The sequence below is a fragment of the Neopsephotus bourkii genome, unplaced genomic scaffold, assembly GCF_033783945.1.
Source record: "Neopsephotus bourkii isolate Nb327-2 ecotype Australia unplaced genomic scaffold, CSIRO-AGI_Nbou_v1 NB_730, whole genome shotgun sequence".
Classification (NCBI taxonomy): Eukaryota; Metazoa; Chordata; class Aves; order Psittaciformes; family Psittacidae; genus Neopsephotus; species Neopsephotus bourkii.
This window is the reverse complement of record NW_026901228.1, coordinates 1,083,572-1,097,415: the sequence shown is the minus strand read 5'-3', so window position 1 is coordinate 1,097,415 and position 13,844 is coordinate 1,083,572. Positions and strand designations below refer to the sequence as shown.

General features: G+C 38.9%; 1 protein-coding gene across 3 annotated transcripts in view; it reads right to left on the bottom strand.

Annotated features, from left to right (window-relative positions):
* The window catches only part of THSD7B (thrombospondin type 1 domain containing 7B), a 349,927-nt gene that overhangs the window by 77,185 nt on the left and 258,898 nt on the right, over positions 1 to 13,844 (bottom strand). For all 3 annotated transcript variants that reach the window (XM_061354342.1, XM_061354341.1, XM_061354343.1), the window contains one exon: positions 5,128 to 5,306. In XM_061354342.1, coding sequence (XP_061210326.1) covers positions 5,128 to 5,306 — 179 coding nt within the window. The remainder of the gene's footprint in view (positions 1 to 5,127; positions 5,307 to 13,844) is intronic.

Here is a 13,844-nt window from a genome sequence, read left to right as displayed (position 1 = left end):
TAGGTATAAAATATATATTTACACAAAGCAATAGTACAACCAAGTACTACAGCAAAACAAAGCACGAAAATGAACTCTTTCATAGTCAGACACAGTCACAATTAAGAGAATAAATACTATTTTAATAATTTCCAATCAGGTGACAAAGATAAATGAAAGATTGCAAGTATTTTGTGTCAGCAAGTTAGGGACAAGAACATAAACTGGAGGAAGGAAAACAGGTGAAGGACAGTAGTGCTATAAGTTGCTTATTCAGAAACTTTATTGTATACAAAATTATGGCTCTCAGAACAGTTACAGACCTAAAAAAAAATAAAAGGATCTTGTTTCATGCCCTGTGATAAGCCATGTCACACTGCTCTTCCTTAGACAAAGTTCCTTTGACACAGTCTAAGGGCATTTCTGGATAATGGAGACTCACTGCCAAATGTGAGCCAAGAATTGCCCAGAGGAATGGCTACTGAATGCAAGCAAGTCTGTGTTGGTTTTCTTCAGGGTGGTTTTGTTTTTTTTTTGGGAAATGGTAAAAGCCTTTTCTTTACCAAAAAGAAACAGAAGACCTTTCTGAACAGACCTTCCCTAACATTATAGATTAGAAAAGGGGAAAGAACACACAACCCTCCTCTCCACCTCTAGCCCAAGCCCAGCTTTGCATCGCAAGAGATCGTGACTTCGACAGTTAACAGCAGTCTCCAAGCCCATCCAACGTTATCCATTCTAATGGTGAGGTTTTAAAGCCTATAATTTTGTAAGATTTTCATTTATGAAAAGGAATCTGAAATATTTGTTTGGTGATTAAAAAAAAAATTCTCTAAAGTGCAAGGACTAAACCAGTCAATTTCTACAAAAAAGTTGCAAGAAATTCATACATCACACCTTCATCTGAGAGATCTGATCTGTAAATCCACTGCCTTCCTTTTCCCTTTCATTAAACTTCTGTATGCAATTTCAGAAAAAGTACTTGCAATCATAACGTGCAAGGTGTCTGTATTTCTCATATTCTAGAGTGAACACTGGAAAATGTCATTAAGAATAAAATATTCATTTTAAAGAAAGCAGTAAGTTTAAATTTCAAAACTATTACATTTTTTTCCTTCTATGCCTGCTGTTACAAATGCTCCCAATCCTTTAAAAATGCTTGTTTAAATATATACAGTGTATATATAAAGGGAATAAACTACTTGCTATGATATTTGTTCTTTAGCAGGACTGGGTAAGAAAGAGGGGGAGGAAGGAGAAGAGGGAGAATCTTGACAAGAATATATATTACAGCAATCAATAAAAAAATAATCCTTGGAATTCTTGAGTCTTTAAAATAAGATGCATTTTCTTGTAGTAATCATAAAAACCTATAAAGGAATATTCAAGCAATAAACCCCCCATAATTCATATTTAACCTTTCATCATGTAGAACTACATATTAAATAGCTTAGAAACTGCATGCTGTGTAAGTGCACTCAAATAAGAGTAGAAATAGAAAAATGTAAATGCTACATCTCTTTAACATGCATTGCACAGCCAAGAACATCTGCCAGCTGACCCCATAATCCAATTGGCTCTTCAGAAGCAATCATATCCTTATACAAGGGTTTCAGTGCTCCTACATGCAATACCTATTTTCTTTAAGAGATAGAGCAAAAAGTAGTTAGCCAACTCTTCAACAATTTTCAGAGGTACAAAATGAAAGTAATTCAACATATGACATAGATGTGCACTAAAATACTGTCATCTCTTCCCCTAGATATTGTAATTAATCTTTTAATTTCACAGGGCAACAACACAAGAGGAAGTTTAAGGCTGCAGTGACTATATCAAATCAGTACACCAAGTGCATACAGCCCATGCAAACTGTTTGTCACTTAGAAAATAATAAAACCTAGAATAAAACCTGTAAGGGCACAACTTAGCTCATCACCTATAATGAGAAAAAACACGTAAAAGCTGAAATAATTCTCCTAACTCTGATTTTACATCTCACAACAACTGCAAAAGAAGTGAACTGTTGACAGGCTCTACCGGCTGGGGTGGGGAGAATGACATCTGAAAGAACAGCTTCAAGATGAGAAGAGCCAAAACACCTGTGGAACCAAAACCTTTGTGGAATTAAGAGTATAAACCCCATGGAATATCATGCAGTAATAAGATATGTCATTATCTCTGTATGAAACTAAACTTTTGCTAAAAAGTTCTGTTCTAAATACATAAGCAAGCTGTACGACTGTCAAGCTGAACTGACTCTAGAAGAATAGTCTTGTTTATGTGACTCAAATAATCACATCATCAGATCAATTGTTTTGATCATGCAAATTGCTCCTCTCTCCAAAGCAGTAGCTTTGCTAACGTATCTGTATTGGCAGGGCCTCAGACATGGTGGGAAATGGTAAGAGAGAATTGCTGTAACAGTGTTTCAAGTAATGCTCTGTCTAGTTAAATTTATGTCAAATATCTGAAAGGCATTAAAAAAAAAAAAAAAGCAAAGCCATACAGGGGTCTGCCAAGAGGCCTAGAAAACACCCTTCACAAGAACACGGTAAAAAGATGATCTGGCTTAATGAAAAAAGATACAAACTGACAAAGGGCTTTAATTATAAGACACTGGAAAATTGAGAGTTTGCCAAAGCAACTGATTAAGCAATGTCAATACCCAAGCTCAGAAGCAATAATTACATAAAAAAAACAAAAAAAACCAACCAACCAGAAACAACACCCCCCCCAAAAAAAAAAAAACAAACCAACAAAAACAACAACAAAAACCCACCAAAACCTAAAAATACAACAGAAAATAATAAGGGACATGGAGGAGTTTATTATTTAAGTTTATGTAATATCTTTATAAAATGCGAAAACCACAATACAGCACAGTAGCCAGTGAAAGAGCATATCTCAGCACCAAGGTGATTTAGCTTTTCCCATGTCTGGTATCAAACAGAAGCAAATATTTTACAGCAGGTGTTTCACCGAGATTATATAAAAATAACTAAGATGTCACATATTTGTACGTAAAGAATCTATAGAGCTCTGCTTCAGGTTTTAAACACCGCCCAGACCAAAGGAAACAGAAGACATTCTGCCTTGCAGTGGATTAATAATGGTGTCCATCTTAGCTAATCAGCAGTGGGATAGCTAATTTAGTTTACCATCTGGGTAGGCAACTTGTGCATGCTGCAATGTGTCTAAAGACCTTAGTGTGTTTAAATCTGCGCTGGAAGTCAAAGTCCAGTGGGTGCAGAGCAAAACTTTTTCTGAACTATGCAAAGGATTTTGAGAAGCACTTGAGGAGGCAAGGAATAGAATATTAATGCAATATGTGTATATTTGTGCATACCTGATTGTACATATATGGTTTTGCATGTATGTATATACACACATTTCTCTTATTAGCACAACAATTTCTTCTTACTTTAAAAGCTCTGAAATATACAGCATCTGATCCAATCCTATAAATCTAAATTGGTAACAGGTAATCCATTTGTGCACTAAACCAGCTAAATAGTTACTGTTGCTATTCTAAAGAAGAACCCAAGCCCACATACAAAGAAACAAAAGAGCCCCCAAACCCACCCAAAAAAAGAAAAAAAGCACTTGGAAAAACAAAGGCACAAATCTAAAGAAATAGACCTTAGTGTACTTCTAAGCTGTCTCTATTTGAGCCTGCAATAGGAAGCCCTCTAACGAATTCAGTGGGTTTTACATCAAGACGTGTGCTCCCAACAAAGTAGCAAAAACCACCAACTATGTTTATATTAATATCAGCCGCAGAACTCTACAAGAACAGTGCACCAATAACCTGTACAAAGGCATAATTTCTAAGTTTAAACAACTTCTTTCCTTTAATATCTTCTGTGAGGCTTTTGAAACTAGCAAACCTAATGTGTATGGGAATAGGTAACACTTTATAGCAGTAAGTTTACTTTTAATGGAAGTAGTCTGCTGTGTCTATGGGTAAAAACCCCAGTATCTTTTCATTACAAAGGAGCTTATTGTTACTATACAACTTAACGAGGGATTTCATTTTGCCTCTTTGGTGATCTGTCTGATCTATTAAGAATAGCACTGAGGTATGGACAACATACACTTTATTGCAGTTTTATATTTTTGTAGTCCCTGCTGCTTCTGTTAGGCTACTGCCTATGAATTTCAAATAGTAATAAGGAAAAAGAAAAGTATTTTCCAAGTTTATCACCAACAAAAAAAAAAAAAGGAAAAAAAGAAAAGTGAAAAAAATGAGGCAAATTGAGAATCAGGTGTTAGAAGTGGTGCTGCAACTCGGGACAGGACTGCTGCAGCAACGCTTGTGCAGAAAAACAACTAGATCCACCACCTCTAGCACCTACAAGCCAATACACAAATAAATCTTTGCATGAATACTATTAAAGTCCTTCTACACATACTATGCAACATATTATATATACATTCATAACATATATTTGAAATCCCCACAGCATTACTGTTTCTGTCCAATTAATTTTCGTAGTTGAATCTAAAATAAAGGACAGGCAAAACTAAATGGTACTTCATCAGTGTTAATTAGCATTGAGAATTAATCAGCAAAGGTAGGAAATCACTACCAGTTTTGCAGAAATGCATACAGCATTAACTAGCATTTAATAGATGCTGTTTTTTTCTTAGGAGTAGCAGTTTAGAGATTACTTTCCTCGGATGGGATACCTCAATATTGAATATACAGAAATTAATGTTCAGGGGAACTTATGTTACATTGAAAGATGTTGCTAAAAATAGGAATACATATATTTAACAAATGCTTCTGCAGCAACCATAGTCTCAGAGAGAATTAAGAAGTTCTAAAATATCCATGATATCTGAACTCTCTGATGCCTATATACTGTCCAGATGGGATTACTCATCCAGGGCTTCCTGTGCTCTGGGAGGGAGATGAATATTTCTTCACATAAGATGTATGTGTTTCTGGTCAAATTCTGCTGTTACATGAGCATCTCCCCCTCAATCCTCAAGAAGTTTTGAGGACTGCCTACAAAATCTAACACACGCTGTGATCCCAAAGATAATTCCTATTTTTAATTTCTTCACCAACACAGCACCTTTCCATCACAATTGAAAATACAGTAAGTACAGACAGAATTCTATTGGCTATTTAATGCTGCTCACCTGATTCTTGAGATCCAGCTTTGGGCAGGGACGACCTCCATTGTAAGGCTTCTCCTTGAGCCACTTGTATCGGACTTTCACCCCCGGTCCACAAGAAGAGCTGCAAGGGGACCAACTGGACCAATCGCTTAATTTGCAATCAAACGGGCAAGGGACTGTGCAAGATTCTTCAATGTAACCTAAACCAAAAATTTAAGAAAGGTTTTAATCACCTCAGCTAATGAATTCTGATCCTCTGTTGTCTCACAGCAATCTGTGTAATCAACACAAAATGAGAACTTCTGAAAGAGGAGACATTTGGCAGACTGACAACACCTTCCTAAAACAAGATTATGGTATTATTATTTGTAAAGAACAGCAGTGACTAAATCTTATTTCTACTTGGTTTAGTCCAATAAAGGCTGTGATAAAACTGACTGATACGAAGGACTCACACTTGCCAAAGTATCTGTTGTGAAGCTGGTGGTCATCAACAGGTAGTAATTATCCTCCCTATGAGATTGTGGCCATAATGCTGGCATAGGCAAGGAGTCCGAGGCTCCCTTCCCAGTTGACAGAACCAGGGGAGGCACTGTGCTGTTAGCAGCTTGCACACATGTGTGAGGGACCTGCCTGCAGCCTGCCAGCTGGAGCAGCGCCGAATTCTCAAGTTTAAAATTTTCTCTTTTCCTTTTTTGTGTTGGAAGGGACCTTAAAGATCACCTGGTTCCACCCCCTCTGCCATGGGCAGGGACACCTTCCACTAGACCAGGTTGCTCAAAGCCCTATCCAACCTCGAACACTTCCAGGGATGGATGGGGCAGCCACAACTTCTCTAGGCAACCTGTTCCAGTGCCTCACCACACACAGAGTGAAGAACTTCTTCCTTATATCTAATCTAGATCTACCCCCTTCTACTTTAAAGCCATTACCCCTTGTCCTATCATTACTTGCTCTTACAGAAAGTCCCTCTACAACGTTCTTCTAGGCCACTTTAGGTACTGGAAGATTTAATTATTGGGAGAAGCAGATGAAACCTGCTTCCCACTTCTTCCTGGCAGTTCTCTTTATACAACTGTTTTGCCTACTCTAGGCTTCATAAATGGCATTTTGATGTCTTTTTTTACCTTAACCCAGCTTGATATATAAGTCCTTCCAAGATCATCACCTCTTAAAATGAGAATTCCAGACATCTGAAGGACCAACACCTTGTCAAATTAAAATCCAACAAGGTTACTCTGGGAAAAAACAAGGTTCCTCCTTAGAGGCACAACCCCATAGCTGTTTTAGGAACTGGCATATGGGAAAAGAGATTTTGCAGAGCCCAGCACTGGCCATGGAGCTCCTGGTGGGCAGAAAGGCAGTGGAGGGTCACCAAACCCTACGTGCCTCTGGGAAATTACTGGCACCAGTCTCAGGCTGGTAGTCTGGAATAACTCCTGCATCTTCCTGCTTACCATGCTGCATTCGTTCTCCTTCAGGTTCTATTATCTGCTTGTCATGTCTGTATGTACTATTTTAATTTAAACAAAAAAGAGATTTCATGTTAGACCATGAAAGTCAGTGGCTGCTAAGATCAGCCTTTATTAAAGGCAGCTTCGACCCTCTGACAGCCCTGGAAACGATGGTCATGGAAATAACTGAATTTCATCCCTACCATATTTCTGATGTTTCTCACTTTTATGCCTTCTTTCTGTTTGCTTTTCATCGCATTAACACTCCTTCTACATTCCTTACCTACAGAATACCAAATCAGCTCATTCAATTACTCTTTCATGAAGGGTTTCCCCAGTCTATCAAGGTGACAGTCACTGCAGCATAGGGAAAAAACCCCAAACAAACCACAAACAACAAAGACCAGAAAAATCTAACACAGAAGCAACTGCCCTCTAAAACTCCCAGACAATAACCCTAAAAAACTGGGAAACACTAAGGCTGAGACACAACAATTATTCCAGCCTGGAGCTGTATTTACTGACTTTGCCATATCTGAATCTGCGGCTTACTCCAAACCAGGACTGTGTTACATCTTGAGCATTGACCCACAGCAGCAGTATGCTGCCTCTGTCCTGGTCTTCACACTGAAGTCAGCATCAAGAAAGGTTTCAAACTAATTTAGGTATCCCCTACCAGAAAACATCCTCTTTCTAGAAGAAGCACAACAAATACTGATGCTGTGTTTCTAAACAGTGCCTTAAAAATGGTAGAAACAACAGTTCCTTCCTTGAGTTCACTGATGTCGTATTTCTTCTCTTTTTTTCCTTCATGATGGTAGTGTTCCCTCTTCCTTTACAGAGGCCACCCCGCACCCTGACAGCTGCAATCATTTCCCCAATAATTCATGCTGTAACTCTTCCCTAAAGCTGCAGACCTTGTCCTCATATGGTGTTCTGATTTTTCTTTGATATATTTTATCTCCATGTGTTGCATTGCCTTTTCATTTGCAGCTCCAAAGCCACCAGAATTGGGTATCTTAATTATTTCTGCCCACAAGAAAATCACGGGGGGGGGGGTGGGAGGTGGAGGGTGGGAGGGGAGGGGGGGGAGAGGAAATTAGAGAAAACTGAGGTCTAACAAAAGTTGCACAGCAGTTGTCAAATGAAAATCATAAGAGAAGATGTCAGTGGCTAAGCCAACAACTGTGGGAAAATCATAGAATCACAGAATCATAAAATGGTTTGGGTTGGAAAGGACCTTAAGATTATCTAGTTCCAACCCTCTGCCATGAGGACTAGACCGTGTCGTACAAGGTGCTAACACTGCCAGGGATGGAGCACTCACCACTTCTTTGGGCAACCTGTCCCAGTGCCTCACCACCCTCGCAGTAAAGAGCTTTTTCCTTATATCCATCCTGAACTTCCCTTGTTGAAGTTTAAGCCCATTATGACTTGTCCTATCCCTTTCCTTAGGTGAACCTTGCTCATTATAATACTAATGCACACCTCCATCTCAAAGTTAGCCACCTCCAAGGTATGACCACCCCTCACTGAGCATGTGCTTTGTATTTTTTATTGGCTGCATCTTTAAACAAGAAGTGACAGAATTTTACACCAAACAATAATAAAATAATGTATGACTAGAGTCACTCAAGCTCTAACTGAAAACATAAAAGTGAATGAGAGACGGGGAGAGACAGGGCAGACTCCATTGTAACTTCTGGGATCAGTCGACCGGCTAAACCCGTTTCCTCCACCACAGGTATGCCTATCGGGTAAGAACTTTATCTTATGCATGTTAAATAACTAACTCATGCTAGCTGTTATTAGTGATTATAGTATGGTTGTGTATCACTTCAGGCTTGTTTTTTGCAGACAGTCTCTATCACCAGTGATCACAAACATTAATTGGTCATGATTCTATATTAATAGTGTGATTCCATAAACTATTAGTGTTGGTCCTTCTTGGGCACTAGCATTTGCCTTCAGCAGTAACGTATTCAAATAAAGTTGGGAAGACCTGCTGAGGGGTCCCCCCTATGCTGCTAGCATGTTTCCCTGAACAAGTCAGTCAAATCACCAAATCCAGCAGGACTGTTCAGTGAAGGGTCCCTATAATAGAATGCTGACAGACTGGCCAGGCACAAGGGTCTCAGCTTTCCTGGGGAGCTGATAAGACAGCTGACAAAATCTCCCCACCTTTCACATGACACTGACTCAATCCATTACCATGGTGTTTGCATATATTTCAACTTTGCATGCTTCGTATTCTCATCTAGGTGAGGTTATAGCCATGCACTCACATGCACAAATATTTCCAAAACAGATTTGCTATTTCTCCCAAAATGAAACTCCCTAATATCCCACTAATATTCTACTCCACCTGCTTAGGTTGCCACTCAGAGCAACTCATAATACATTATGATAAGTAAAAGAAATTTTGTCATGATAGATTTATGAGAGGCATTTCCTAGGCAGTTCTCCAAAGAGTTCTGTTCCACCACTGTATGAAATATCATTTTTTCTTGGGTTGTGTGACAGCCTAGGTAATTAACTCTCAACAGAAACAAAGAAAGTGCCTTGTTTCAAAGTAGAATTAGACAGAGGGGTTATCAACTTATCAGTGAAGGCAAAATGGGTAAGCCCATTGACAATTCAAGACCTACCTCTACAGGAAAAAGAAATATAAGGAAAAAAATAGAAATATAATACAAAAAATTATAAAGAAGAGGGAGGAAAAGTTATAATATACAAAACTAAAGAAGCCTATTGTATTCCATCCCTGGGAGATCTCTCAGCAGACCACAGAATTTCTAAAGGTGTCCTGTTGCTAAGAGGCCAGTTCATTACCTTCTGAGTTTCCTCACTCATATTTGTAAATTACATTAAGTATAAACAAATAACGGCCAGCTAATAGAGCATTAAATTACCATACTGCCCAGAGGAAGCCAGTTTTCCATATTGAATAATGCTTCAGAATCAAACTGGGAACATAACTTACTTTCAAGCTTTTCTCACAGGCTGCCATTACTTCTTCTGTGAATAACTTAAAGGTAATTCTACACCGAGATACCCAAGGATCAAAGTTTTCATTCAACAAAAACTTGCCTCCAAAAGCATTTCTGTGATGTATCCCCTCCACTCAGATAGGGGATGCCTTTATGGATATCTTTTTATGAGAACTAGTAAATAAAGTGCTCAGCTCAACCACTGCCCATGAGAACAGGATGTTGGATTATTTTTTTTTCTGTAGGAGCCAAGCAATGGCTTGCCATTGTCAGTGGACTGAAAAGACACACAATATTCCTAGCATTGGCATGCCTAGAAAACTTGTAACAAGGGAGATATCCTATTTAAAGCAACCTATTAACAAAGAATTCTACATTCAGGGTATTACCCAGAGAAATAATTCTTACCATAACAGAATATGAATAAAGGATATAGCATAAACACATTTCTGAGTCACTGTCACTCAGCCTGGGGAGACTAGCTTAAGGTTGAGTTTACGCAGCTGCTTTTGTCAGTGTCATCCTGAAACATCTCGCTCATTCCTCATTTTTCTTTCCTCTGCAGAACCTGGTACCAAAAAGCCGAGTTTCCAAGACACTATATGGAAAAAGATGTCCTCTTCTTCCCAGCCATATTCAGCCTGTTTTCTATGTGTTCTTATATTATTACTTGAAACTTCCTTCAACTTGTTTTGGTCCTCAAAATTTCAACTACCATTAAAATAAATCCCATTCAATTTAGAAACAACATAGAAGAGCCCCTGTCCTATCTGAACCAAGAGCAGGCTCCTAAACACCACAGTGTTGGAGCTGCACACAAGATGTCACAGGAGATAGTAATAGAAACACCAGTGCATGGCATATTTAAGTAGGCACTTTGAAATATACTACTGGGAATAGTCCTGAATTGGCAGCAAAAATGAGCTGGATGATCAAATAAGCCTTTTTGATGTTTAAGACTTACTGTGTTATTACTGAGACACTGCCAACATAATGGATGAACAGATGCATTTACCTAGGCTGCACAGCTCATTTTACTATTATTTATTCACTCAGAACAATGCGTTTGCTGCTCTACAAGCCACAAATGGAATCTCTTCCTTAAAAAGTCTCTAATAAACAAAGCGCCCACAGTTTACACAGGATGTAGTGGGAAGGCTCAAACACAAAATGTTAGCACCACCCGTTGCTACTTGTCTCGTTTCTTCTGTGCAGCTCAAGAGACAAAGCAATAACAGGCAGATAAATAAAGTGAGGATGATGGTCTGGTAGGTATCAGAGGTTATGTCTCAAATACATGGTGTAAAGACTGTTGTCTCATTTTTGCTGTGTAACTCAAAAGAGACATAGCAATAGGAGGCAGCTGGATGATGGGCTGGTAGGTGTCAGCAGCGCAGAAGCACAAAGAGGCTGTGGGTTGCACTGCAGCACTGGTGGGAATTTTTGCAATAAAACAATTTCTTTCCCATCTACACAAGATGCCATACATACCACATCAGGCACAGCCAGCAAGGGGCTACAGTGTCCATCCACATCCCTCTGTATTTGCAAATGGATTGTGGTGGGAGAAGCAGGCAATTAGTAGGTTTACAAGCTAAGACACAGGCTTCCACCTGATTGCTGCACTTCCCAATGATAAATTTGCTGCAGGTGTAAGGTGTGCACATAGCGTTAAGCAACAGTGCCAACAGGATTCCAAGAGGCTGACTTAAAAGTGATTTGAAAATAAATATTTCTCTAGCAGCTTTGGAAACAGATGCACTTCTAATTGAATTGGCATTAAACTCATTTGTATTGTCTCTAACATATTTCATCATTTCAATTAACAAACTTCTAGTGGTTCTACTTTTTTTAGTAAACCTTGAGGTTCTTCATAATACTCAAGGTCATTACTATGAGAGGAACAATTCTGTGCATCTCTGCAACCACCACTGGTGGTAGGTAATGCTACTAATTTCCCTTGAAGTCTATAGGATAAAAAAAGACCACCCTTCCAGAAACAAGGGAGCACCATAGTGGACAGTGACACAGAAGAGATGTTTTTAATCACACAGGCTAAAAGTAAAAGGGGAAAAGATGATTCATTTTGCAATTAATATTCATTTGGTTACTGACTGTGAAATACATAGAATAACACCAGTAAATCCATGCACTGCTGAAACTCCAATAGCTAAAGACTTTATAAAGCAGACCTAGCGGACCATGGGACTCAGTGAGCCAGATTCTGTTCAGCTGAATCTTTGGGATCTCCTACAAAGCAAACCTCGTATTTTAATTCAGGTTAAAACTTAGAATCAACCCTTGAGAGCAGTTAAGAGATTAACTCCACCAGCTGATCACAGCTCTAAAGCAAGGGCTTTCCCAATGTGCTGCTGCTAAGGCAGCCACCAGCCATGGGCCTGCATACAAAGAGAGCACCTTGCCCTAACAAATTCAGGTCCAAACATTTAAATCATCCTTCAAAGGAGAACATTATTAACTGAAGGACAGTAAGCAGCATAAGTCTGGGAGTCAAAGTTGCTAACAGCTTCAGCTGCATCTGGAAAGGATGTAATATTGCCATGGAACAAATGTTTAACTGTTTGGGGGTTGGGGTTTTTGTTTGTTTTTATCTTTGTTGGGTTTTGTTGGTTTTTCTAGTATGAAAGGATTTGAGAGATTTTGTACATTATTAGTTTGGTAGCTGTGAAATTTAAGAGATAATCTAATGAATACATTCAGTAAATGTACAAGCAAAAAAAAAAAAAAAAAAACCCAGAAAAAAAGCCTTTCACATCAAACAGTTTGCAAAGCTCAAATAATTGACCCTTAGCTGAATTATTCCCACTTGCTTTTCTCAACAAAGAGGCACATGCTCTCATTATCTCATAGCAGACTGATTATAGATTCTAAATAGACCAGAGAGGACTTGCAAAAAAGGTTGGTAAGTTTAACACATTATTGTTATTGAAATTCATCCAAAGGTTGGTTTTATTGCTCAATTTCACAGTCTCTATAAATCCTGATGAGGCAGTTGTGTTCATGCTGACTTTGCGTTATGATTCCTAATTTCTTTTGATTTTACATTATGTTTTCTTCCTTAAAGAATTTGCAAGATTACTCTTTGTGTTATATATGACTGTAACAGCAGATATATTTAATATTTTAACTAAACAAGGAAAGGTCTATTAATTAGCACACTCCTTGTAACAGATTGCAGAATAAGCTGAGAACTCGTCTGGAGAAGAGACTCCTCTGCTGCCTTCTGAGTCTAAATAAATAGTGCAAATAAAGACGACTTCACAGCAGGCATTCCTCTCACACAGAACTCTGAACACACAGAAAGAGAAATCTACTGCACAAATGCATCTAGGCTCCAAAAAACAGCTGTGGAAATGATTCCCACTCCTCATGGGGCTCCATCCCAGTGAAGGGCCGGGCTGGCTGCTTGGGAGCCCTGATATCTTATGGAAGTCCTTACTCAAATCAAAAATCATCCGCAGGGCTCAATAGCAGTTAGGATAGCAGCTCAGCTGTGGTTTTACATATACTTTGCTCATCACCCAGCCACTGGGAAAATCATCTACTTTGTCCAAACAAAATTGAGTATAGCTTTTTTATCTTTACCAGTGTCATCATCCTCTGTATATCGGGAAAGAAACTCACTCCACTGTACTTCATTATGAATTATTTAGCATACATTCTTCAGGCTACTCAATTCATAGTAAAAGCAGATTTTAAAACAAGCCTAAGATAGTGTTTATTTTTTATTATTAGTGTGAGATTTATACAATAAACCAAGACTTTATTTTTTCAGGGTTGAACACCTTTGCGCAGTATATCACAAGGACAAAATTAAATTGTCCAGACCATCAAATTCCCCTCTTTCTCCTACATCTTACTTCTCTCAGTGGCCCAACTGCACAGTAGCTCCGAAAATGGATGTGCATTGCAGAGTGCTCTGAAGATCAATATAGACTTGGGCAATTTGGACCAGGCAGGAAGCATCTTCCAAAGCCAAGGGCCCATCACTGGAAGAAAGCTGCTGCCAAATGTCACCAAAAATATCTACCCCCATCAGTAAATCATATATGGCCTGAAGGTCAATGGTTTCAAGCTCTGCTGGAGCACACTAAGAAACTCAATTGCAGAGCTTGGGGCCCTCCGTAGACAGCATCTTTCTGCCAGTTTCTAAAGATGCAATGTTAGACACTGTCAGCACAATACGCCACCTCATCTCAGCTGCCAAGCTGCAACCCCAAGACACAGACAAGTCTCATTTAGACAACTTCCCTTGGACAACAACGTGACAGTT